Source organism: Myotis yumanensis, unplaced genomic scaffold (genome assembly GCF_028538775.1).
Source record: "Myotis yumanensis isolate MYYU_CA2020_CCGP unplaced genomic scaffold, mMyoYum1.0.hap1 SCAF_12, whole genome shotgun sequence".
NCBI classification, from domain to species: domain Eukaryota; kingdom Metazoa; phylum Chordata; class Mammalia; order Chiroptera; family Vespertilionidae; genus Myotis; species Myotis yumanensis.
The window spans coordinates 61,472,176-61,495,500 of record NW_027223763.1 but is presented as its reverse complement, the minus strand read 5'-3'; the positions used below and the strand labels follow the sequence as shown (position 1 = coordinate 61,495,500).

The 23,325-nt window shown below is 40.9% G+C and overlaps 2 protein-coding genes across 2 annotated transcripts; one reads left to right on the top strand and one right to left on the bottom strand.

Moving 5' to 3' along the window:
• Window positions 1-3,027: 3,027 nt before the first annotated feature.
• IFNE (interferon epsilon) lies at window positions 3,028-3,609 on the top strand. The gene has a single exon (XM_070430181.1). The coding sequence runs from the start codon at window positions 3,028-3,030 to the stop codon at window positions 3,607-3,609; it is 582 nt and encodes a 193-aa protein (XP_070286282.1).
• Window positions 3,610-22,348: 18,739 nt separating this feature from the next.
• Window positions 22,349-22,936, bottom strand: LOC139020562 (interferon omega-2-like). The gene has a single exon (XM_070430180.1). The coding sequence runs from the start codon at window positions 22,934-22,936 to the stop codon at window positions 22,349-22,351; it is 588 nt and encodes a 195-aa protein (XP_070286281.1).
• Between the last annotated feature and the right edge of the window lie 389 nt (window positions 22,937-23,325).

The window sequence follows — 23,325 nt, the reverse complement described above, 5'->3', positions numbered from 1 at the left end:
ACAGAGCCCTTTGCCTTTGTAAAGTTAAGTTTCCATTGGTGGAGTGAAAACATGAATGCGGTATTTAGACATTTGTCAGCCTTTGTCCCAAGTAGAGGAAAACTATGTGCAGATGCCAAATAACCAGTAACTCTGGTAGAATGATTAGGTAATTTTTGATCAAGTGAAAAGTTTAAAAACTTCTCAAAGAGGATATGCTTTACAGAACAATATCCAGTGTGGAGCATGCATGGCTTAGATGCTAAGTTTGAAGTCATGGGCCTATGATGTGACCTACCTCTGAACAACTCTGTTCAATTAGGTGTGAACTTTTCTTTTCTTTCCAACTCACACTCCTTGGCATGAGCTTAAAATCTGTTTACCTTGTTAGCTTAAATAAGACATTCCTATAATTTGACTCTCATGGATCTCTGAGTTCAAATTCCATAGCACGCCAAGTGTTAGAAACCTTTTGATGAATGCAATTGGACTTTTTTTACAAGAAAAAACTCTTCCATGGAGCATGCTGACTCAGTGTATTTCAACTTATTAATACCAAACTAGGTGACAAGAACATAGAGCTGAGCTTGTAGTTAATGAGACCGTGCATGATTTCAGGGTGTCTCTTTTCAGCCCTAAAGGAGAATTAGCCCTTAGTCCTTAGACAAACAGACTAGGGTTGAAGGAGGAAAATTGGAAAGGTAGATTGGGTGTTTATTTAGAAGGACTTAGGATTCGCCCACCAACTGCCTGCAGAGAAATGGTCAAAGATAAGATGTTACATGTTGCCTTACTTTGTGGTAGAACACAGTGATTCACTCCAAGTCAACACATGTGTATTAAGCTCCTGCTATAGTTTCATAGACAGTAAAAAGATGACTGTTGCCGAAACCGGTTTGGCTCAGTGGATAGAGCGTCGGCCTGGGGACCGGGGGGTCCCGGGTTCGATTCCGGTCAGGGGCATGTGCCTGGGTTGCGGGCACATCTCCAGTGGGGAGTGTGCGGGAGGCGGCTGATCGGTGTTTCTCTCTCATCGATGTTTCTGGCTCTCTGTCTCTCTCCCTTCCTCTCTGTAAAAAATCAATAAAATATTAAAAAAAAAAAAAAAAAAAAAAAGATGACTGTTTATTCCACAGTCTTAAGAGGTTTTAATGCTGGAATGTTGTAAGACAGGTAAATTAACAGCCATCTATAAGACAGCACAAGAACGGTATCTTAAAGGAGAAACAAAGGACTGTGAGGATCCGGGGGAAATACTAACTCTCCTTTAGGGGAGATATAGGCCCTAAAGGAGAATTAGCCCTTAGTCCTTAGACAGACAGACAGACTAGGGTTGAAGGAGGCAAATTGGAAAGGTAGATTGGGTCCTTATTTAGGAGGACTTAGAATATGGAACCGGGTATTTGTAGTTCAAGAGACATTATTGATGTAATGGCACTGATTTACCATAGTTACTGGTACCCTAGGGAATATACATTAACCAAATGCCCCCAATGTCTTCTCACATAATTTTGTCATTTATAATGGTTATGTAGCATTTCATTATATGGATTTATCAACAGTTACTTAACCAATCCCCTATTGTGGTACCTATTGGCTGTCTCTAATATTCTCCAACTGCAGTAATTATTTAATGACTTTTTTTGCTCATTTATTTTTTATCTTTCACATTACTTCCATAGACTAGAGCAGGGGTGGGCAACCTTTTTGTGAGTGCGTGCCAAAACCAGCAAAATCTCTGACTCAAAATTCTTCTGCATGCCAACCCTAATTTTTTGAGAACATGTTACGCCTACTTGCTATCTCTTAAGGTGTATGTATGTGAAGAACCTTGAAGAAATAATAAAATTCAACCAAGTGACAAAAACACAGTATATGATGATGAAAAATACATTTATTTTTTAATGTATACATGTACACTGATAGTCCGACAGAAAACTTTATGACTCCGTTTGATATTATCAGTGGGACTTTTGCTGCTGCATCACTGATGACAGAGATTTTACATCAGGTTTATATTTCGTGACCTTCAGAGATATGCACGAGCTACTACTTTCATCCGTCAGGCTACTTCTATTATGAGACTTAACAAAATTCATCACTGAGAACAAAGATTCACAAGCATATGTGGATGAAACCAAAGCACTGGTCAGATTTGGGAAGGCAGGGAGAGTTAAGGCAGAGGCATAGAAATTGCTCTTCCCCTCTCTCGTCAATCCATGTCTATGGTCTTTAAGATAACTTGTTATGTAAAATTATTTATTTATCTAAGATGCACCTACACTGAATTTATCTAAAAAATAAAAAAGTCGATATTAAGAAATAATTGTAAATGGAAGATTATAAGAGAGGGTTTCGCGTGCCAGCAAAAGTTACTGGCGTGCCATGTTTGTCATGCATGCCAAGGGTTGCCCATCCCTGGACTAGAGTCTTAGATATTAAACTGCTTGGATAAGATATAAAACGATGTACGATTGCTGGAACATATTTTAAGATTAATTTTCTCTCAAGTATTGGTGCAAATTTTTATTTCTACTTGAGGTTTTAAATCTAGTAGTCTGCCTGGATTTTAATTTTTGCTCCCACATGCCATATATAGATGCTGCTAAGCCTCTGATAAGTAGCACTCTGGACCTTTAAAAATATTACTCTCAGTAAAAGAAGTTTAATACGCTTAACTAAATATTTAGAAAGCACATTGTGTTGAGTGAAACTTGGTATGTAGTAAATAATGAGAGTATTAGAAGATCTTACTGGATGACTAGTCAGCAATTGTCTCAAGGAAAGTATACAATGAAACAGGTTCTTTTGGTTACTTCCTCAAGCAGCCAACACAATGGGGAAAGTGGAGGAAATGTCCCCTGAACACTATGATCAGGGAACCAAAAAGTCTGGGTGTAAACTTGGAGAAATGACAGCTTTAGAAAACAAAACCAACAACGGAAAACACCTCCTGGGACACTCTGAGATGCATGAAAAGGCAAACCTTCACTGAGTTGGAGCTCTACTGAGTCCGCAGAGAGACAAGCAGCATATTTGACCTTCACCATGATTAACAAGCACTTCCGTGAGAGTGTGTTGGTGCTGCTGACCTCTTCCACTATCCTCTCCCTAGAACTGAAACTCGTTCTCTTCCAACAGAAAAGGGTGAACAGAGAAAGTTCAGAACTCTTGAAAAAATGGCAACCCTCATCCATTCATCAGTGTCTGCCACACAGGAAGGACTTCCTGCTCCCCCGGGAGGCTGGGAATCCTCACCAGGACGAGAAAGGATACGCACTGACCGTTCTACATGAGATGCTTCAGCAGATCTTCAGCCTCTTTCAGGCAAATACTTCTCTGGAAGATTGGAAGGAAAGCCACATGGAGAAGTTCCTCATTGAGCTGCATCAACAGCTAGAATACCTAGAAATGCTCATGGGACTGCAAACAGATCAGAAAAGTAGCACCGTAGGTCGTGAGAAGCTTAGGTTGCAGGTTAAAATGTACTTCCGGAGGATCCGGGACTACCTGGAAAACCAGGAACACAGCAGCTGTGCCTGGACCATTGTCCAGGTGGAAGTCAACCGGTGTCTACTCTTTGTGTTCCCACTCACAAGAAAACTGAGCCAGCAAGAAATGGACCCTTGAATCATGTGGAGCCAGCAGTAACTGCAGGTTTTAAAAGCAAAAGGGTAGATTGGGGTGGGGGTGGGGGGGCAGGAGGGCTTCTCCAGCCATTTATTAGTTCTTTTTGTCATGAAATGGTAGCACAGTATTGGTCTTGTGTGTCCACATATATATTTATCTGTACCTTAAGATTATGGATATTGACAATTGTTTTTATTTTGTAATGTCACTTATTTTTTCTATCCATCTTACATTTTTATGAGTGGAAATAAATTCATTAAGGTTTCATAATTAGTTCATCATAAAAGTTGGCTTGGTAGATACAATGAAATATGTTTCTACTGTACTCATACTTGTCTAGGCATAGAACATTATTCCAATGATTTTTCTTATTTGCCAGAAATTGATAGAAAAAAATGAGAAATACTAGGAATAATTTACATTACTATGTATGATTGAAAATATCATTATACACTGAGTAATTGTTACAGGTGACACAATAGAAATATAACTGAAATATATGAACACACAGCTTGCAGAGGAAAAAAAACATGAAAAGAGGTTCGACCTCACTCATAATGATGAAAGTACAAATTAAAAGTGAATAACATGACATTCATAACCTACCAGGTAGGTAAAAGCCAAAAGTTCGATAAGAAAAAACGCACACACAAAGCGATGGATGCAGACAACAGGGGGTGAGGGTGAGGGCAGGACTGGAGGGGTGGGAGGGGGACAATGGGGGAATAAAGACACATTTGTAATACCTTAATTAATAAACACACACACACACACACACACACGCACACACACACGCACACACAAAAACATTCTTGCAGAGACTTTGGGGAGGAATGCGCTTAAATTTGTCCAGAGAACTGGAAATTGGTCTGATCACTGTGGAGGCATTTGGTGATACCCTATCAAAATTCCAGATGCATGTAGTCTGTGATCCATCAATTCCAGGTCTGGAAATATATCCTATAAAAACACTTGTACATGTGTGAAATGATTTACATATAAAATTATTCATTGCAGCATTACTTATAATATCAAAACATAGGAAACCACCTAAATTCTTCTAAATAGAGCAGCCCTCTTTGCTTGATAATATGTAGTCAAGCAAAGAGGGGTTGCTCTTTCTGTAAAAAAGTCAGAAATAAAGTCAAAGAGTAAAAAATATAGACAAGATGCAGAAGTGTGTATAAAATGCTACATTTGAGATTACAATGAAAAATAAATTTTATATTTGACCTTACTTGTGTATGAATAAAGAATATATAAGAAATAAATTACAATGATTACTTGTATTGGGGGGGGAAGGGGAGGAAAGACGAAGGGAGGGAGACAGGGTGGGAGAGGGTGTACAGCATGTTTCTATATTTTAATTTTTCTTATGTGAATTTTACCAACTAACATAAGAAATTGAAATGTACCTAACAAGTCCTAGTTATCAGAAATATGGATGGAGTCTTGGGGAAAGGAAGTGCTGGGTGTAAGCTGGAAGAAACAGGACTGAGCCAGCCTGCCCCTGGTTGGGGTTTTGGGAAGGAGGAGGCCTGGTGGGACAGAAGAGCACCAATCAGAGGGAGAGGTCCCTGCTCCAGGGAGGGGCCGGTGCTGAAGGAGTCCAGCTCTCCGGCCAGCAGCGCCCAGAAATCATTATGGAACAAACGTGGGGCCAGAGAAACTGACGTTCACCGAGCCTTGAGGACTTTGCACAGCCATAGTGACTTTTGCACAGTGTATCGTAAGAAGCAGAGCCATGGCCCCCAAATCTGGAGCTAGTTCTACTACTTTGCCATGTTCTGCTTCGGATTCATTGTATAATTCGAGAAAAAAGTTATCACTGAATGTAAAACTTGCTGAGGAACAAAATATATTCCATTTCGGTTTAACTAGTGTAATTGTGTAAGTGTAGTAGCTCTTGGCTGATGCTTCCAGATTTGGCTTAAAAGGGAGGAGGAGGAAGCAAATAGGACCCTGAGAGTGAGGCAGGGTCCCCTGCACTCATGAAGGGGCCAGGGAGCAGAGGCTAGCACTCAGGAGGAAGTCTTTGTCAACTTCATATTTCACCCCAAGGGCTGACGTATTTGCCTTCAAGTTTACACGGAAGTAGGGAAGTGGAAAGAACAGAAATATTTTCCAACACTCAGCTGCAAACACAGGTCATTTGCTTCTGATGACTGTTGAATTAGTGTTGTTGCTTTCTTTAAGCCAGGAAATTTTCAAAACAAAATACTTCATTTAACATGTTATTCAATTCTCAAATTAACCTTGCATAGTAGTTACATTATTATGTTTTTTTCTCAGGTGAGGAGAAGAAGACATTAAAGATTAAGTAACTTGCTTAAAGTAACAGAGCAAACCACAGAGCTAGCAAATGCCAGAGCAAAAGTTCCCTCCCAAGTCCACATGACTCACAAGCCAGCCCCGTGTTGTAGACACCAAAAACCTGACCGACATCGCACAGTATCACTGCGAAATAATGATAACACTGATGATAATAATTTGCGCCTGTCTTTTCTATTCAAGTTCACACCCTCGCTGTCGTCTTGGATTAAGGAAAGGATATTTTCTCCCCATGGACATTTTTTTCCTAATAATTTAGGAGAACAGAATGGAGAAGCTGCCAAGTGGAAACTTACTTATAGCAGATAACACTCATTTTAAAGCTAAAACCACTACTTTACATGCTCATGTGTTCCCAAACATTTAGCTTTATTAAGTTGACATCTTGCTTATATAACTATCTTAACTGCTTCAGACAGAATAAACATTGCTTGCTTTTAAATATGTGCCCTTTTAAAACTTTAAAACCGGAGTTCTAAACATAGAGATATTAAGGAAGAGAAACACTTTAATAGACTCCCTACTAGGAGTAGGACGTGGGTGGGTTCAGAGTGAAGGTAAGTTCGCTTGTACTCAGAGGCTGCGCCATCTGCGTTATCCTTGTTACATCTGCATGTACTTGGCTAAATAGAGTATCAAATCAATAAACAGGTTACAAAAGAAATGTAGTATCACCATGTTTCCTATAAATAAAACATCCAATAAAAATATCCAAAAAAGAAAAGCATTAAAATATTCACAGTAGAATTTCCATTCTCTTATACTTTTTAGATTAAATATTTTCCCCATGAATATGAAATCATTGAGAACCAGAAAAATAAATTTATTTTAATTTTGAAATTTAAAAGAAGAACAAAAAAAACTGTGGCCCCTTATAGAGATTTGGCGTAGGGCGCTTGTCACCGGCAGTCAATTAAACCCGGCCTCCAGCCTGCACCAGACTCATCTGAGGCGGGTTAGAACACACAGACTGGCTTAGTGCCCATGTTTCTGGTCCAGATGGTCTGTTGTGGGGCACGAGTATTTGCATTTCGAACAATTTCCCGATGATGCCGGTGCTGCTGGTTTGTGACTACACATTATAAACCACACCCCTATTTATTGGTAGCTTTGGCAGACTTTAAACAGATGAAGACGGTCCCCTTGAGGTGACTCATCTCATATTTTCTCACAATAACTGCAGAGAGGCAAGCATCCTACATAGGAGAGAATTGATAAGATTCGTTTCTTTCTATACCTTTTCACGGCAGCAGATTCAATGGTCTTTTTCCTTCTTAAAGAAGCTGTATGTAGAAACAGTCATATCCCAGGTGCACCCTATAACATTAACTGCTTTTTACAGAAAATGGTCCAAACCAAGGTTTTCTCTGTAAGGGTTTCTGGTCCTCTTGCTCCTGGTTGAGTGAAATCACTGACAGCTGATTGGACAAAGACTATGTTGTAGATACAAAGAAACCAAACCTCTGAAAGACAGAGGATTACAAGGTGAAAGATGGCAAACTGATCCAGTCATCTCCTCTAGTGAGAAGTACAGATGTGTGGTATATGGGGATTTTAGGGTCACTCTTGGAATTGTTGAAATTAGTCATTTAGCCCAAGTTTTCTTCCCCATCCTGGGGTCCAATGGCTGGTTGGTGTGGAGGTATAAGGGCTAAGACTCCTCACTCCACCTCTGAAGGGTCATCCCAGCTTCAGAGCATCCCGCCATAGCCTGTAACAGCCAGGGCTACTTCCTAACTGCACTGCAGTTCAACTTCCCCTCTGCTTAGTCCTTCCGCCTCCTCTTCCCAGATCCCACAGCACTCCCTAGTAACCTCCTTGCATGTAATTTCTGTCTCAGAGTCTTCCTTTTTGGCTCCTGACTTCCAATAGCATAGCATACAGACCTTCCATTTTAGAGCCATTGAAAAGCCAGCTCATATGCTATTTCCTTGGTCAAGAACATATTCTCTTCCTATTATGTGTTATTATGTCATTCTTGCTTCATGACTCACTTAAAGTTTTTCCCTTCCCCAAAAGCCCTTCTATTCTGATTTGTCTGAATCTATTTGCCCCCTCCAGAGCACAAAATACATTATACTAATCTTTCTTTCAACAAGAGTATGACCAACTTCATGGTAGGGAAATGGCTTCTGAATTCTTTAGCACTTTCTTCAACACATAACAGGGACCATCTAAATATTGGATGAAGAAATTTAAAATGCAGCATTAAAAGGAAAGAGGTATATCAGTACCATATTGTCATGGTTAGTTAGACCTGTGAGGAGACTCTCTGTGTAGAGATGAGGAAGTCATGTTTACTATATGTGTCTACTAAGAAGTTAAGTTCCTATTTTTGTTTCTCAGTTTCTCTACTCTTCCTGGATGAGCCATTTGGATAAGCTACTTTATGGGGTAAAAAATAAAATGTCCTTCTCTGATGAAAGGCTGGTTTTTATTTTTGTATAGTAAGGACACAATATAATAAGGACATGATATATACAGCAGAAGTCCAGGTGGGAGTCTTTCTTCGGACTATTCTGGTCATCTTAAAAAATGCTTTTCTCACGGGCCTTTGGCCCTTGTCACCCTGATGATGGTTAGTCTGCTTTAAATTGCCAAGTAATATAGAAACCACTGGCACCAACTTGAGTGATGCCAGTGGGATCTGCTTTTGGTTCAGTTTATTAAAAACTTAATGTATTGGGCCATGGCTAGTTTGGCTAAGTGGATAGAGCATTGGCCTGCAGACTGAAGGGTCCCTGGTTGATTCCAGTCAAGAGCATTGGCTCAGTGGACAGAGTGTCAGCCTGCAGACTGAAAGGTCCCAGATTCGAATCCGGTCAAGGGCACATGCCCAGTTTGCGGGCTCGATCCCCAGGAGGCAGCTGATGGTTGATGTTTCTCTCACCATTGATGTTTCTATCTCTTTCTCCCTTCCTCTCTGAAATCAATAAAAAAAATATTTTTAAAAAACTTAACATATTGGAAAAATATGAAAACAAAACATGCAGATAGTGTAAATGGTTCAATTGTACAGAGTGCAACACTCTTCCCATTGTTCTATTTAAAAGCCTTGTTTTGTCTGAAATAGGTGGCCCCTGGATTGGTTTTTCTACCAGCTATTAGTAAAACGATGACAATTTTCCTCATTTCTTTGGATTGTATACTTGAAAAATTATGGGTAAGCAGAAGATAGGCAGCATGTAGCGAATATTTAATGAACAGATTAACGGGACTCTTAGGAGTGTGGAAACCTGCTCAACCAAGTTTTTGTCACTGAAGGTGGACAGGTGGACCTCTTGGGAAGGGTGGAGCAATGTTTGACTAAAATAAAGAGAAAGGTTCTCTTGACCCATAAATCATGTAACTTTTTCTACATAAGAAAGCTAAGTGTACATTGTTCTAGTGAATTTAGTCTAAGTTACATTTCAATATAAGCCTTGTACTAAATAAGGTATAGGTCTCTGGGAAGACATTCAATTACTTCAAATAGAAATCCATGTCAGATGAACAAGGTGGTCATCAGTCTGATCAAAATGGAGTCAATCTGAGATAATTAAGAATTGAATTCTTAGTTGGTATTTTATTCAGTACAGCAGGCATATTTCTAGTAACAGCTGCTAATCTATTCTTACTCCTTGGGGGAAGCTGTAGCTTTCTTGCTTATCTTTTAAAATACATATTTCACTGTCATTGAGAAGGTGTCCAATTTGAACAAACACTTCACAAAAGAAGATATCCAAATGATCTGTAAACCTTAAAAAATGTGTTCAACATCGTTACTGCTCATAGGCTGCAAATTAAAGACAAAATGTTATACTGCAACACACACACACACACACACACACACACACATCATAATGGCTAACACTAAAGAGATTACATTAAAAAATGAAGATGACTGACATACAATTGTTGACAATGGGACTATAAGTTTTTAAACTTTAGACAAGTGTTTGGCAGAACTTAGAAAGAGAAACAGGTAAACTTACCCTGGGACCAAGTCAGTTCACTCCTGGGTGTATGTCCAACAGAAATAGTGCTTAGGTCACCCATAGGAATGTCCATGTGTGGTCACAGAAACTTTAAGCGTAGTAGCCCCCACACTTGCCAAAGAAACAAAGCAAAAGAACATTAATACTAGAATTGACATTAGAATCTATTCAAATTGCAATAGTACACAGCAATGAAAATAATGAACTGTTGATACACAAAATAATACGGATGGTTTCCCAGACATAACATTGAGTGAAAATGCTAGGTTTAAATTGTACCTGAAGAGTGTTTTCATTTATAGAAAGTTCTCGTGTATAGTTTGGCTAGAAACCATTCTGGAGTGGTAGATTTTTAGATTTATGGGGTGGGGGAGATGTTGTTAAGGGGGCATAGAGAGAGCCTTACTTTAACCTTAAGGAACCACATTATCTACATAATAAATTCAATTCCTCTTGTTTGTCTTATAGGTTATTAATTTGCTATTATTCCACCACAATATTAAAAACTAGAGGAGAGCCGAAACCGGTTTGGCTCAGTGGATAGAGCGTCGGCCTGCGGACTGAAGGGTCCCGGGTTTGATTCCGGTCAGGGGCATGTACCTGGGTTGCAGGCACATCCCCAGTGGGAGATGTGCAGGAGGCGGCTGATCCATGTTTCTCTCCCATCGATGTTTCTAACTATCTATCTCTCTCCCTTCCTCTCTGTAAAAAATCAATAAAATATATTAAAAAAAAAAAAAACTAGAGGAGAAAATAGGTATTGTTGCGTTTTACCTAACTTTTAGAAAGAATATTCTGTTTCATCATTTCTTGTTTTAAAAGAAGCATGTTTGATATGATTCACGTGTATGTGTTTATTTCTTTTTAATTTGGAGCCTTAAAAGTAATGCTATATATCATTTATTTTTTTATTTTTATTTTTTTACAAACATCACATCAAGCCTGGCCAGTGTGGCTCAGTGGTTGAGCATGGACCCATGCACCAAGAGGTCACAGGTTCGATTCTGTCAGTGCATGTGCCCAGGTTATGAGCTTGATCCCCAGTAGGGGGCATGCAGGAGGCCGCTAATTGATGTTTCTCATCATCGATGTTTCTATCTATTCCTCTCCCTTCTGCTCTCTCTAAAATTAATAAAACATTAAAAAAACAAATATCACATCAAAGTATTTGCAATGACAGTGTCTTCTTTTTTTATTCATCATTAAATACTGATGAATAGATTCTTTTGAATTGTTTGTACAAAAATGTTCCTAGTATCATTCTATATATGTATTTTTTAATGAATACTTTCTTTTTTAATATTTTTTTTATTGATTTCAGAAAGGAAGAGAGAGATAGAAACATCAATGATGAGAGAGAAACATTGTTTGGCTGCCTCCTGCGCCCCCAGATCCAGCCCGCAACTTGGGCATATGCTCTTGGCCAGAATTGAACCCAGGATCTTTCGGTCCACAGGCTGATGCTCTATCCACTGAGCCAAACCAGGTGGGGCCAAATGTCATTCTATTTAAACAACAAATATGAAAATCTGGAATAAGAAATAATGCAAAATAAAGGGCAAAAGGCAAGCTTCAAAATTGTGATGTCAGCCTAATACAAGTACTATGTTGTCATTTATGATCTAGTCTAATTGCATCAGGCCATTCAATATAGGAATTTATGGGAATTTTTGAATGTTTTATGTCCTGGATTATAGTAATTTAGCTTTGTCCTCTGGTGTCTCTTTGCTAAGAAGCATATTTGAATGCCCAAGTGTCGGTAAAAAAAAGACACCAGAAAGCCTTAGCCGTGTTCATTACAGATGAACATAACATGGCATTATGTTAATTAACCAAATACAGGAAGACATGAATACCGTGTTATTTTATTTGCTTACTGTTGACACACTGAGAAAACGCATTCTTGTAACTAATGTCATTCTGCCATCTAGTGGTTCACATTGCAATCCCCTGTTTTGATACATTCTAGTAAAATAGCTTTAAGGTAGCTGGTTTGGCTCAGTGAATAGAGCTTCAGCTTGTGGACTGTAGGATTCCAGGTTTGATTCCCATCAAGGGCACATGCCTGGGTAGTGGGCTCAACCTCCAGTAGGGGGTGTGCAATCTCCCTCTCCCTTCCTTTCTGAAATCAATAAAAACATATTTAAAAAAAGAAAAATGTGATTTGGGGTTCAAGTCAAGAACCCTGTGAAAATGATAAAGAAATAAAATAGCGTTGCCCTAACCGGTTTGGCTCAGTGGATAGAGCATCAGCCTGTGGATTCATGGGTCCCAGGTTCGATTCCGGTCAAGGGCATGTACCTTGGTTGCGGGCACATCCCCAGTAAGGAGTGTGCAGGAGGCAGCTGGTTGATGTTTCTCTCTCATCGATGTTTCTAACTCTCTATCTCTCTCCCTTCCTCTCTGTAAAAAAATCAATAAAATATATATTTTTTAAAATAGCGTTAAGGTAAAATCTGTATAAAATGTTCCCTTTAAAAAGAAGAGACTAAAAGTAAATAAAACAGCATGGAAAACTTGATCTATAGACATCATCAAGTAATCAGAATTATTTTTATCCCATTATATTTATACTAGAGGCCCACTGCACAAAATTTGTGCACTGGTAGGGCGCCTTGCAGCTGGCCCCGCCCCCTGGTCCAACTCCAGGATGAACTCCCAGTAGAGGGGAAAATTTGCATACTACACTTTTGTTATACAGGATTTCAGATCTCCATTGTTTAGCCCATTATGTCATTCAAAAGCTTTCAAAACTGCAACACTTCAACTCGATTTTAAGTGATCACAACCAATGTTAGAGTTCAACAATGGGTTCCCATGCCATTTTCTGGGCAGAGTTCCTTATCTTCAAGTCACAAGAGAGTCATATTTTTCAAAGGCAGAAAAATCAGAACATGTGGCATATCCAGACATAAATAAAGGTGAAAAAGTCTTAATGTTCTAAGTGCTTTTCATACACTATTTCTGTGTAGAGTCTAGGATTTTTGCTGGTGTAGTCCAGAAGCTTTCGCCTAATTCAGGCACACACACACACACACACACACACACACGCACACACACACACACACATACTCACACACGAGAACAAAAGCACATATACCTGAACACCCTCCTACACAGACCACACACTTCCAGCCACCTGTGTATGGCTGATACAGAATGGCTTCTTAACAAACTATCCCAAATTCTCGCAGTACTCACACATGTTTAACTGCATCCCCAATTCTCTATCCTACTCTCTCGACAGGATGTTCTCCTACGCTAAGCATCTTCCTACTTAGGATGAGTGTGTCTATAAACACATGTTCTATTTAATGGTGCTCCCTATTCAGCTTGTCTGAATATAGTTCCATCTTTCTTTTGTAGATATAACCAAAGGAATAAGTTTAAATAAGAAGCAGTATTAAAATGGGATCGATATAGAGCAGATGAGAGCTCCCCAGGTCTGACTCGAACCCAGCTGTTATATTATGCATAACCTTTCCTAGTTCTTGTCCATAAAAAAAGCATGCCCAGCTCTTTATACGCCCATGTCCCCAAACCTGTTATTACAAAAGTGGGGGCTTATCCTTCTTGGATTAATTTCAGCCAAGGGCCAGTCAACAGCTTTGGGGTGTGGACAAAGAGGCTGAGAGGGGGATTCTAATTATTATTGACTAGTTGATACTCTATTATATAAGGTTTCTTAACCTCATGCAATTGAAATTTCATGATTTTTTTATATTTATTTTTTTGCTGGACAGACTTTTAAAAAATTAATGTGTTAAAATGTGTTGTTCTGTTCTTCTATGGTCTTTGGATCTCAAACTTCTCATATCTTTGCATCTATTCACAGAACAGGCTGATGTAGGTTCTTTCATTAGCCTCATTTTATAGAAAAGAAAACAGAGCCACGGAGAGATTAAATCATTCTCCCAAGGTCATAGACTCCTTTGGAATCCAGACCCTCTGACACCACATCCTTTACCTACCCCATAAGGACCAGAGAGATTGCTAAGAATCTGAGCACACTCTCTCCAGGGCAGTCTTGACTAATAAGTGCTTCCTCCCCAATTCCCATTTGTCTCAGTAATGACAGGCTCCATTCCCTTGTGACAGACAATTAATGATACAATTAATTTCATCATCACTTTCCTCATACCGATTATAAACCAAGCTTGTTGTTCTAAGTTTGACTAACAGTGTTTTCTAAAAATTGAATTTGAGTGGTATATACATGTTGTTGAAAGGAGTTTTTAGGGGTGAAATAGACAGGTTTAGGAAATTTTGGAAAATTGAGGGGTCCATAAAAAAAGCACAGGGCTGCTCTAACTGGTTTGGCTCAGTGGATAAAGCGTCGGCCTGCAGACTGAAGGGTCCCAGGTTCAATTCTGGTCAAGGGCATGTACCTTGGTTGCAGGTACACCCCAGTAGGGGATGTGCAGGAGGCAGCTGATCAATGTTTCTCTCTCGTTGATGTTTCTAACTCTCTATTTCTCTCCCTTCCTCTTTGTAAAAAAAATCAATAAAATATATTTTTTTTTAAAAAAGGAAGAAAGAAAAAGCACAGGGCTATAGAATAGCAGAAGGTACCTTTCCATAGAATAAGGGGGCTGGGAGCTGCAGAAAGGTGTACATTTACAGAATAAAGGGAAGGAAGCCCCTCATTCAAAAAGAGAAGAAGAAAGCCCAGAGGGGATAGGAAAACAATGAGGGAGGCGGGGAGGAGAGCCTCAGGTGTCCCACGTGAGGTTGACCTTTGAGCTCAGGAGTTACTATAGTGACCAAATCAGAAGGGGATAGTAACCAATCAGAGGGGATATCAAGGCACAAAGGTCTGCAGCCTTTATAGACCGTGGGAAAAAGGGACTCACTGGGACTCTTTCCCCCTCCTCCCCACGTGGGAGTCTCTGCTTGTTTCTCAATAAATTTCCACCTTGGCTATACCACCTTCCGTCTGTGGTTTCATTCTTTGACTCCACCGGACAAAGAGCCCAGGAAATCATCCTACCCAGGGGAACACCGCACGTTCCAGTCCAATTTTCCCGTATCATTGTGTTACATGAAGTGTTTGTGTTCAGCCTTTATTGAGTTTCCAGTCTCAGGCTCTGACTGCCTCCTCCAACAACCAGCCCTCCTGCAACTGGCCTTCAGCTGTAGCTGGGAGTATAACAGCTCACGAAGCCCTTCCACAGGATACACCAGCAGACCTCCAACTTGGCAAATCAGCACCTATGTAACTTAAATGAAACAAACTTGACATCTTCTATTTTAATCTGCAACCAAGAGCCCAATATACCAGAATTTGCTGAGTTTCTGACATTGCAAATTCTTGAGCTGCTACTGGCTCTTACGGCGTTTTCATTGTGTTTGATTCTTTGTTTATTGAGCAAATGAGCTTCATCAGACTGGTGCAGCCTCCTAGTGGAATCAGAATGTAAAAGCTCCTGGATTCTTTTTTTTTTTTTTTTTTTTTTTCATTTTAAAAAATATATATTTTATTGACTTTTTACAGAGAGGAAGGGAGAGGGATAGAGAGTCAGAAACATCGATGAGAGAGAAACATCGATCTGCTGCCTCCTGCACACTCCCTACTGGGGATGTGCCCGCAACCAAGGTACATGCCCTTGACCGGAGTCGAACCTGGGACCCTTGAGTCCACAGGCTGACGCTCTATCCACTGAGCCAAACCGGTTAGGACTACTTGTGTCATCTTTTAAAGTAAAAAAAACTAAGTAGAAAAAATGAAAGCAGGAAACATAGTACCAAGCAAATAGTTAATAAATGCTGGATCCTCTTCCCATCCCCTAATTCTCCTTCAAGGGCTGGTTCAGAAGACTGCAGAGCCCTTCCCGGCCCCAGGGTGAATGGTTGGCCTTCCCCATGGCACTTTACAGCCATGACTAATTGTATTCTACCTGGCAAAATATTTAGCTGTCCCCATGCCAGTCCCTGCCTTCACAGAGCTTAGGATCTAGGTGCATAAACACAATATAAGTACAAAGGCATTACTTTACATGTGCATGTAATGTGCACCTATTCAGTTACAGGCGCTCAATGGAAAAAGCCATGGTAATTTAATGAGTATGAGTGATTCTGCCCACCGTTCTTGCCTAAATGAAGGTGTGACATGGAGGAGGGTGAGTGAGAGGAGAACCCGGAATCTTCTCTCACTCAGGCCAGGCCCTTCCAGCCTTTCATAGTCTGAGCATCTTGGTGAGCTGAGCCTAATTGTAATGCTTAATTGTAATGGTCAATTGGGTTGGTCCATTGTAATACTTAACGTTGTGTCCACTGTGGTTACCAATTGCAATTCGAAGTGGGGCTTCTATTATCCTCCTGTTACAGTTGAGAAAATGGAAGCATAACAGGGACAATTATCTAATTAATCATACGGCTTGCAAGAGGTTGAGCCAGGATTGGGGTCCAGGTCTGTCTGGATCCAAAGCTCGTTCCTGGGTTTTAGCTGCAGACTCCCCTCTGCAATAAGGGCCTCCTCCAGCCCTCGGTGAAGGCTTTTAGGTGAAAAGAATAGAAATAAGTGAGATTTTTTGGGGGGTGGTTGTTTGTTACACAGCCAAAGCTGACTGGTACATCTGAGAGGACACTTGCTGGGTGTGAGGGCAGCTCCGTCCACAGTTACCATCTGTATGGTGTCTGTGAAACACTCCTCCTACTGTTGTCTCCATCAAAAGTGCAGGCTCATTGCATAGGAACGTGAATGTACTTAATACTACTCAACTGTCCACTAAGAAATGGTTAGGAGGGTAAATCTTCTGTGTATTTTACTACTTTTTAAAAAAAATATGGCAAGTTCTATACCTGTGGGAAGATGCAAAGATAGCTCCCAATACTAACAAAGGATCCAGAACCAATTCTCATCAGCCCAGCTGGCTCACATGCCCGTTCTGTGGCCTATAGGATAGAATGGCTGATCTGCCTCTCTCAGTAGGATTACCTGTGAGGCCCCTCAAATTTCAAGGCTCCTGGATTCTTTATCAGCTTGTGTAGCGTAGCTTTGCTTTGCTGGCAGTGTCGGTGCTGCAGTGGCCTTTATTTACTCCTAGAGGCCCAGTGCATGGATTCGTGCACATTGAAAGGAAATTAATTAGTTGAAGTATTTTAGTATCGCTATTTGCCTTTTCTCTATAATAGAAGTGTCAACCAAATTCACGATTGACAATGACAGATGAAAACACATGCATGCGATTAGTGTCAGTGAGAGCTTTATATGTACCGCGCATGTGTGAGTCAATTTAGCCATATATATATACATAAATATTATATACATATATACATATATATGTATGTATGTGTATATATATATATATATATAGAGAGAGAGAGAGAGAGAGAGAGAGAGAGAGAAACTTGCTTAATTAGATGTGCTTTCTGATTTAGCTAAACTTTTTCCAGCCCAGTGAAGCACCCCAACTTCTCTTTCAGGTAATTGTCAGCAACACAGCAATAAATATCAACACGAAGCAGATTATTATTGTAGATCACACAGGGAGAACAAAGGGTAAAATATTTAACTACAGCAGTATTTGACTATATTCTACACAGTGAGAAAACCTGAAGTCATTTTCAAGGTCCACCATTTCTTACTTCTTTTCAGTCAGGTCAAGTCTCTAAGTTTTCTAAATCTCTGTTTTCCAGCTAATGAAAAGAAAATAGGATTCCATGGAGTCTTCTATCTACCTACTCCAGGACTTCTGTGAGGATCAAATGAGGTGAGGCATGGGAAAACTCTTCACAGACATTTGGTTAAAGTGTAAATGTTTCCATCTGGCTATAAAGCAAGTAGTGTTCCTGGGCTGAAGAAACTACAAGGAGGCTAGTCGCTAGGGAGAGGAAGCCAGGCATTGCTACGTGACATCATTATCTGGTGCCCACGGCCACCATTTTCGGGCTGAGCTGGGCTGTGGGCCACATTTTGCACCATGGGGGTCTCGGCAGCATTGGCTGTGATTTGGTGGGCTGTTGCTCTGGGGTGGTGGCAGGGCCTGTGTACCACTTAGGGGAAGCTGAGTGTTGCTTTGTCAGCGCCAGGTATGTGTGTCATGGCAGCTCCTGCGTTGAGCGTCTGCCCCCTGATGGTCAGTGCGTGTCATAGCGACTGGTCGTACGGGCGGAGGGACACTTCACATATTAGCCTTTTATATATATAGTAGTTTCTGTGCCTGGCTGGATATCTGGTGTGCCTTGACTTCTGAAGAGGAGGTTGTGGCAGGTGGGGAGGGTCCAGGTGTGGCCGCGTTCATACTCTCACTCTGCATTCAGCAAAACTCATCTGTCTCTCGCTGACACTGCATCATGATCCCCTGCATAAGCTCATGACCACATAGTCACAACCCCATCTCCCCTTGTTCTTGCCCCCAGGTGACCATATATATCTAGGGTGGCTAAAGTCCAGAGCCTGGGCAGGACTTGTGCATGGCCAGCCAACAGCTCAGAACATCAGCAGCTCACTCATCCCAGCCCTGGTTTGCCAGCTGCACTTCTCGGTTCTCCAATACTTTGGAACATACAAGTTAGTAACAAAATGAACAAAAAATAAAATATATATATACATATACATGTATAGCAATTGCCCAAAAGGTAGATCAATCCCAAATCCTACATTATGAGGTGAGGGTGACTCCTTAAGTTTCACATTATGGAAGTCTGCCAACATTTTTAAATTTTAATTTATGCAATCACTAAACATGTTCATTTTTGTGGCTAATGTAATTTTTCCTGCATGTTACTTAATGATTGTTCTTTGCCTTTGGTTTTAGGAGAAAGATTCTCTGATCCAGTTTCTTTCATTCATTTTTATTGGATATCTCATTCTTTTTATAAATAGCCATTTGGGGTTCCATATATGTTTATGATTTTCATGAGGCCAATGATCTTGACCTTAGAATAACTCTAAAGTTAAACAGGAAAAATTTCAACCAATACTATTAAAAATAGAAAGAAATTCTTGATTTTAGCTACCTCAGCTTTAAATGAGTTTTAAAATATCCATAGTAAAAGAAGTATGAGCAATGAGTAAAGTTCAATAATCATATTAATAATGCAAACAATCTAAAGAATAGTTCTATTATCAGAATTAATTAGACTTATGGTAAAGGTGTACGTGTTGTCAATAAGGAAGGAATTAACATTTCAATATAACATTCTAGAAAAATTGTCCAACACTCTTAACAGAAAGTGATTTAGTTGACATACTGAATTTAATACAAAAGTGGATTAACAAGAAGGGATCTGAATGTGTGTAAAATCAAAAGAGAAATGTGACTAGGAGGAGGCTTGGTTCTATGTCCTAAGGCCTTGGAGAAATATATAAGGAAATGGCCAACTTTTTATATACAAGTGGAATTAAAAACAAGTGTACATCAAAAGAATATGGCTAAATAGAAAATGTTTACATCAAAGGTTAGAAATTTTAAAAGTACAAATAATATAAATGACCAACATAAAACTAGAGTAAATGAAGGAACAGATAAAAGAAAATGAATCTTGATTGTAAAATTTGATTGGAAATAAAAACAAAAAACAACTACAACTAGCAAACAAATGGATGACCATTGAAACTCACTACAGCCCTAGCTAGTTTGGCTCAGTAGTTAAAGTGTTGGCCTGTGAACTAAAGGGTCACAGGTTCGATTCCAGTCAAGGACACAAACTTCCATTGGAGGCTTGATCCCCGGCCTGTATGGGAGGCAACCAGTTTCTCTCTCTGTGTCCCCCTCCATGCCATGCTCTCTAAAAGAATCAATGCGAAAAATATCCTCAGATGAGGATTAACAAACAAAAAAAGAAATTCCTACAAAGTGATATTAATTAGAACAATGATAAATTATTTGTTAGTCAAATAAGCAATTATTAAATAGAATACCTAAATAAGCAATAGCTTAAATCAAATATGTCAAATATTAAAAACGTTTTTAAGTTTGTACCAATTCATTTATTCTTGAAAATGATTCTAAAAAAAAAAATAGGAAGAAAAATACACATGGGCATGTTACCCACATTCTCCTCCAGGTACTATCTGTTTCACTCCTCCACTGCACAAACAGGCTTACAAAGATAATTTTCTATGCACAGTGTCTCCATTTCTCATTCTTGTGTTTCTTTGTTGACCTTAGTCCCAGTTGGTTTCTGTCCCACTAATTCTACTAAACCAGACTATCCTAAGGTCACCAATGGCATCTGTTCTCAGGTCCACTGGGATAGTTCAGCCATACCTACCCTACATGCACCATTCTGCCTTTTAAACACACTTCTTCCCTTTAGTAGTATCTCTCCCACTCTTCCCTTTTTATCCTTCTGACTGCACTACCCACTCTGCCTCAGTGTCCTCTGCAGACTCTCCTCTGCCCAGCCCTTAACTGTTGAGGGTCTTCAGGACTAGGCTTAGCTCTTCTTCTCATTGTCCACTTCATAAGTGACCACATTCTGATGTTCTCATTACCAGATAAGCAATAAGGAATCCAACTTAATCCCTCCTCATGGCATTTTTGTAAACTTTAGACCCATATTCCCAACTACCAATAAGACTTCTGCACTTATGTATCTCCCAGGCTCGTTAGAAAGGACATCTAATATTAATTCTCCTTTTCAACCTCATTTGTGCCTAAAATTTCTGATGTGAGAACATCATTTTCTTTTCCTTCGCAGTGTTTAATACAACAGAGATAAAATAAACATTAGTACTATTTTATGTCTCCTTTCCTGTAACACAAATTTTCAACAACAGGAACTATACATATATATTTTTTAACCTGTATTTCTTGACCTCAATTACATGATATGTCATTTAGATACGCAACTTATATGCATAGAATCTGAATAGAATGAGTGAGTGAATAAATTTTTACTGCCCATACTTCAATGTCTTTTGCAAAGTGAGGCTTTTGATTTTGTAATAAACAAATTCAAGAAGTTTTCTTTGATAAGAATTTAATAAATAAAACACAATGCAAACTAAATAACATGGAAAGATAAGTATGTTTTATAAATTTAAATATAATGTAATTATATTTGACTTTTGGATATTATAAATATGACTAGAGGCCCGGTGCACAAAAATTTGTGCACTCGGGGGAGGGAGGGTCCCTCAGCCCGGCCTGTGCACTCTCGCAGTCTGGGACCCCTTGGGGGATGACCACCTGCTGGCTTAGGCCTGCTCCCCAGGGGATTAGGCCTAAGATGGCAATCAGGCATCCCTCTGGCAGCCCAGCAGCCCTTGGGGGATGTCCACTTGCCAGCAGGGAGCAGACCTAAGCTGCAGTCAGGCATCCTTAGTGCTGCTGAGGAGGCAGGACAGCCTCCCACCACCACCGCTGTACTGGCAGCCATCAGCCTGGCTTGTGGCTGAGCAGAGCTCCCCCATGAGGGAGCGCACTGACCACCAGTGGGCAGCTCCTGTATTGAGCGTCTGCCCCCTGGTGGTCAGTGTGTGTCATAGTGACCAGTCATTCCCAGTCTTTCTGCTGTTGGGGTCAGTTTGCATATTACCCTTTTACTATATAGGATAGAGGCCTGTTGCACAGGTGGGGGCCGGCTGGTTTGCCTTGAAGGGTGTCCCGGATCAGGGTGGGGGTCCCGCTGGGGTGTCTGGCCAGCCTGGGTGAGGGACTGATGGCTGTTTGCAGCTGGCCACACCCGTTCAGGGTGGGGGTCCCCACTGGGGTGCCTGGCCAGCCTGGATGAGGGGCTGATGGCTGTTTTCAGGTTGGCCACACCCCCTTTAGGGTGGGGTCCCCACTGGGGTGCCTGGCCAGTCTGAGTGAGGGGCTGAGGGCCATTTTCAGGCTGGCCGGCGACTGAAGCTCCCAGCCTCTCCTTTTTTTCTTTTTCTTTTTTATTCTGGGATTTATTTACCTTCTATAATTGAAATATTGTTGCTGTCACTGGCGCTCCCAGCTCTGAGGCTGCGGCCGGCTGAAAGCAGGTATCTGGGGTTTGTTTAGCTTCTATAATTGAAACATTGTTGCTTTTGGAGCTCAGAGCCGGGCTGCGGCAGGCGGGGAACCTTGGCTTCCTCCATCACTGGAGCAAGCAAGCCTCCTGCTCGCTTCAGCTGCGTGGCTGCCAGCCACCATCTTTGTTGGCAGTTAATTTGCATATCTCGCTGGTTAGCCAATGGGAAGTATAGCAGAGGTACAGTTAATTACCCTTTTTGTCTTTTATTCGATAGGATAGGTGCAAGAAAAAATAGATTAAATAAACAAACAAAGATAGATAGATAGATAGATAAACAAGCATGGGACAATAACCTCCTAGGGGACTGATAAGACTTGAACTGAGATTTTTAACATATTCTTGCTCAAAAGTACTGATGAAAGATTTTCTGAATAAAACTTAATACAATATGTGATAAAGCAGACATAAGAGCCTTTTGACATGACCCAGGACATATGGGCAAAGGTGATGTGGCACATTCATCCATGAGAATCCTTTCAAGGTGACCTCACGTCTCCATCCTTATTTCTTAGCCTTTCTTGCAAGGCTGTTATTGAGGAGAAGGATTTCACGATTTCCACTCTGACAACTTCCCAGGCACAGTCACTATATTTCTTCTCCTCCAGGTAGAGGTGGATGCCCTGGAAGTACCTCTTCAAGGCCAGGGTCGGGCGCTGCATGGCCAGGGCAGATCCTTCCTCTCCCATCTCCTCCACCAAACACGTGTCCAGGTCTTCCAGCTGCCGATGGAGTCCTGAGCGCAGTTGGTCCACGAGGGTCGTGTTCCAGGTGACAGAGGAGTTCTCTGTGGGCAAGAGGTTGAAGACCTGCTGGAGCATCTCGTGGAGGACAGCGATGGCCTGGGCCTTCTGGACCTGGCTGCCATCCACTGTTGCCCGGGGGAATCTGAAGTCCTTTCTGTCCTTCAGACAGAAGACAGGGGAGATTGTGCTCATTTGGCTCAGAAGCTCTAAGTTCTCCCTGCTGAGCAGGACATGGTCCGGAGGCAGGTCACAGCCCAGAGATTCACCGTGGCCATAGCTGAATACCACCAGGGCGGTGAGTAGAGAGAGCAGGAGGGCCATGGGCAAATGAGGGTGCTCCTGGCTGAGCTGGGTGTCTTGGACAAAGTAAAAGAACAGTGCTGGCTAAGAGATTTTTCACACAGTATGTCAAAACAAAATGAAAAATACTAAAAATTATACACGTGTATTTATGTATTGACTAGAGGCCCGATGCACAAAATTCATGGAAGAGTAGGCCTTCCTTCCCCTGGCTGCCGGCACCAGCTTCCCTCTGGCACCTGGGACCTGGGCTTCCCTCGCTTTGCTCTTTTCCTTTGGCTTTTACTCTAAGTAGAACCCTTGAAGCTGAAACACAACAGAACCAGAGAACCTGGGGGGATGGGCAGTAAGGTGGGGAGCCAAGGGATGGTTACTAAAGGAGTGAACACCTTCAGTAAAGCAGGACTGGG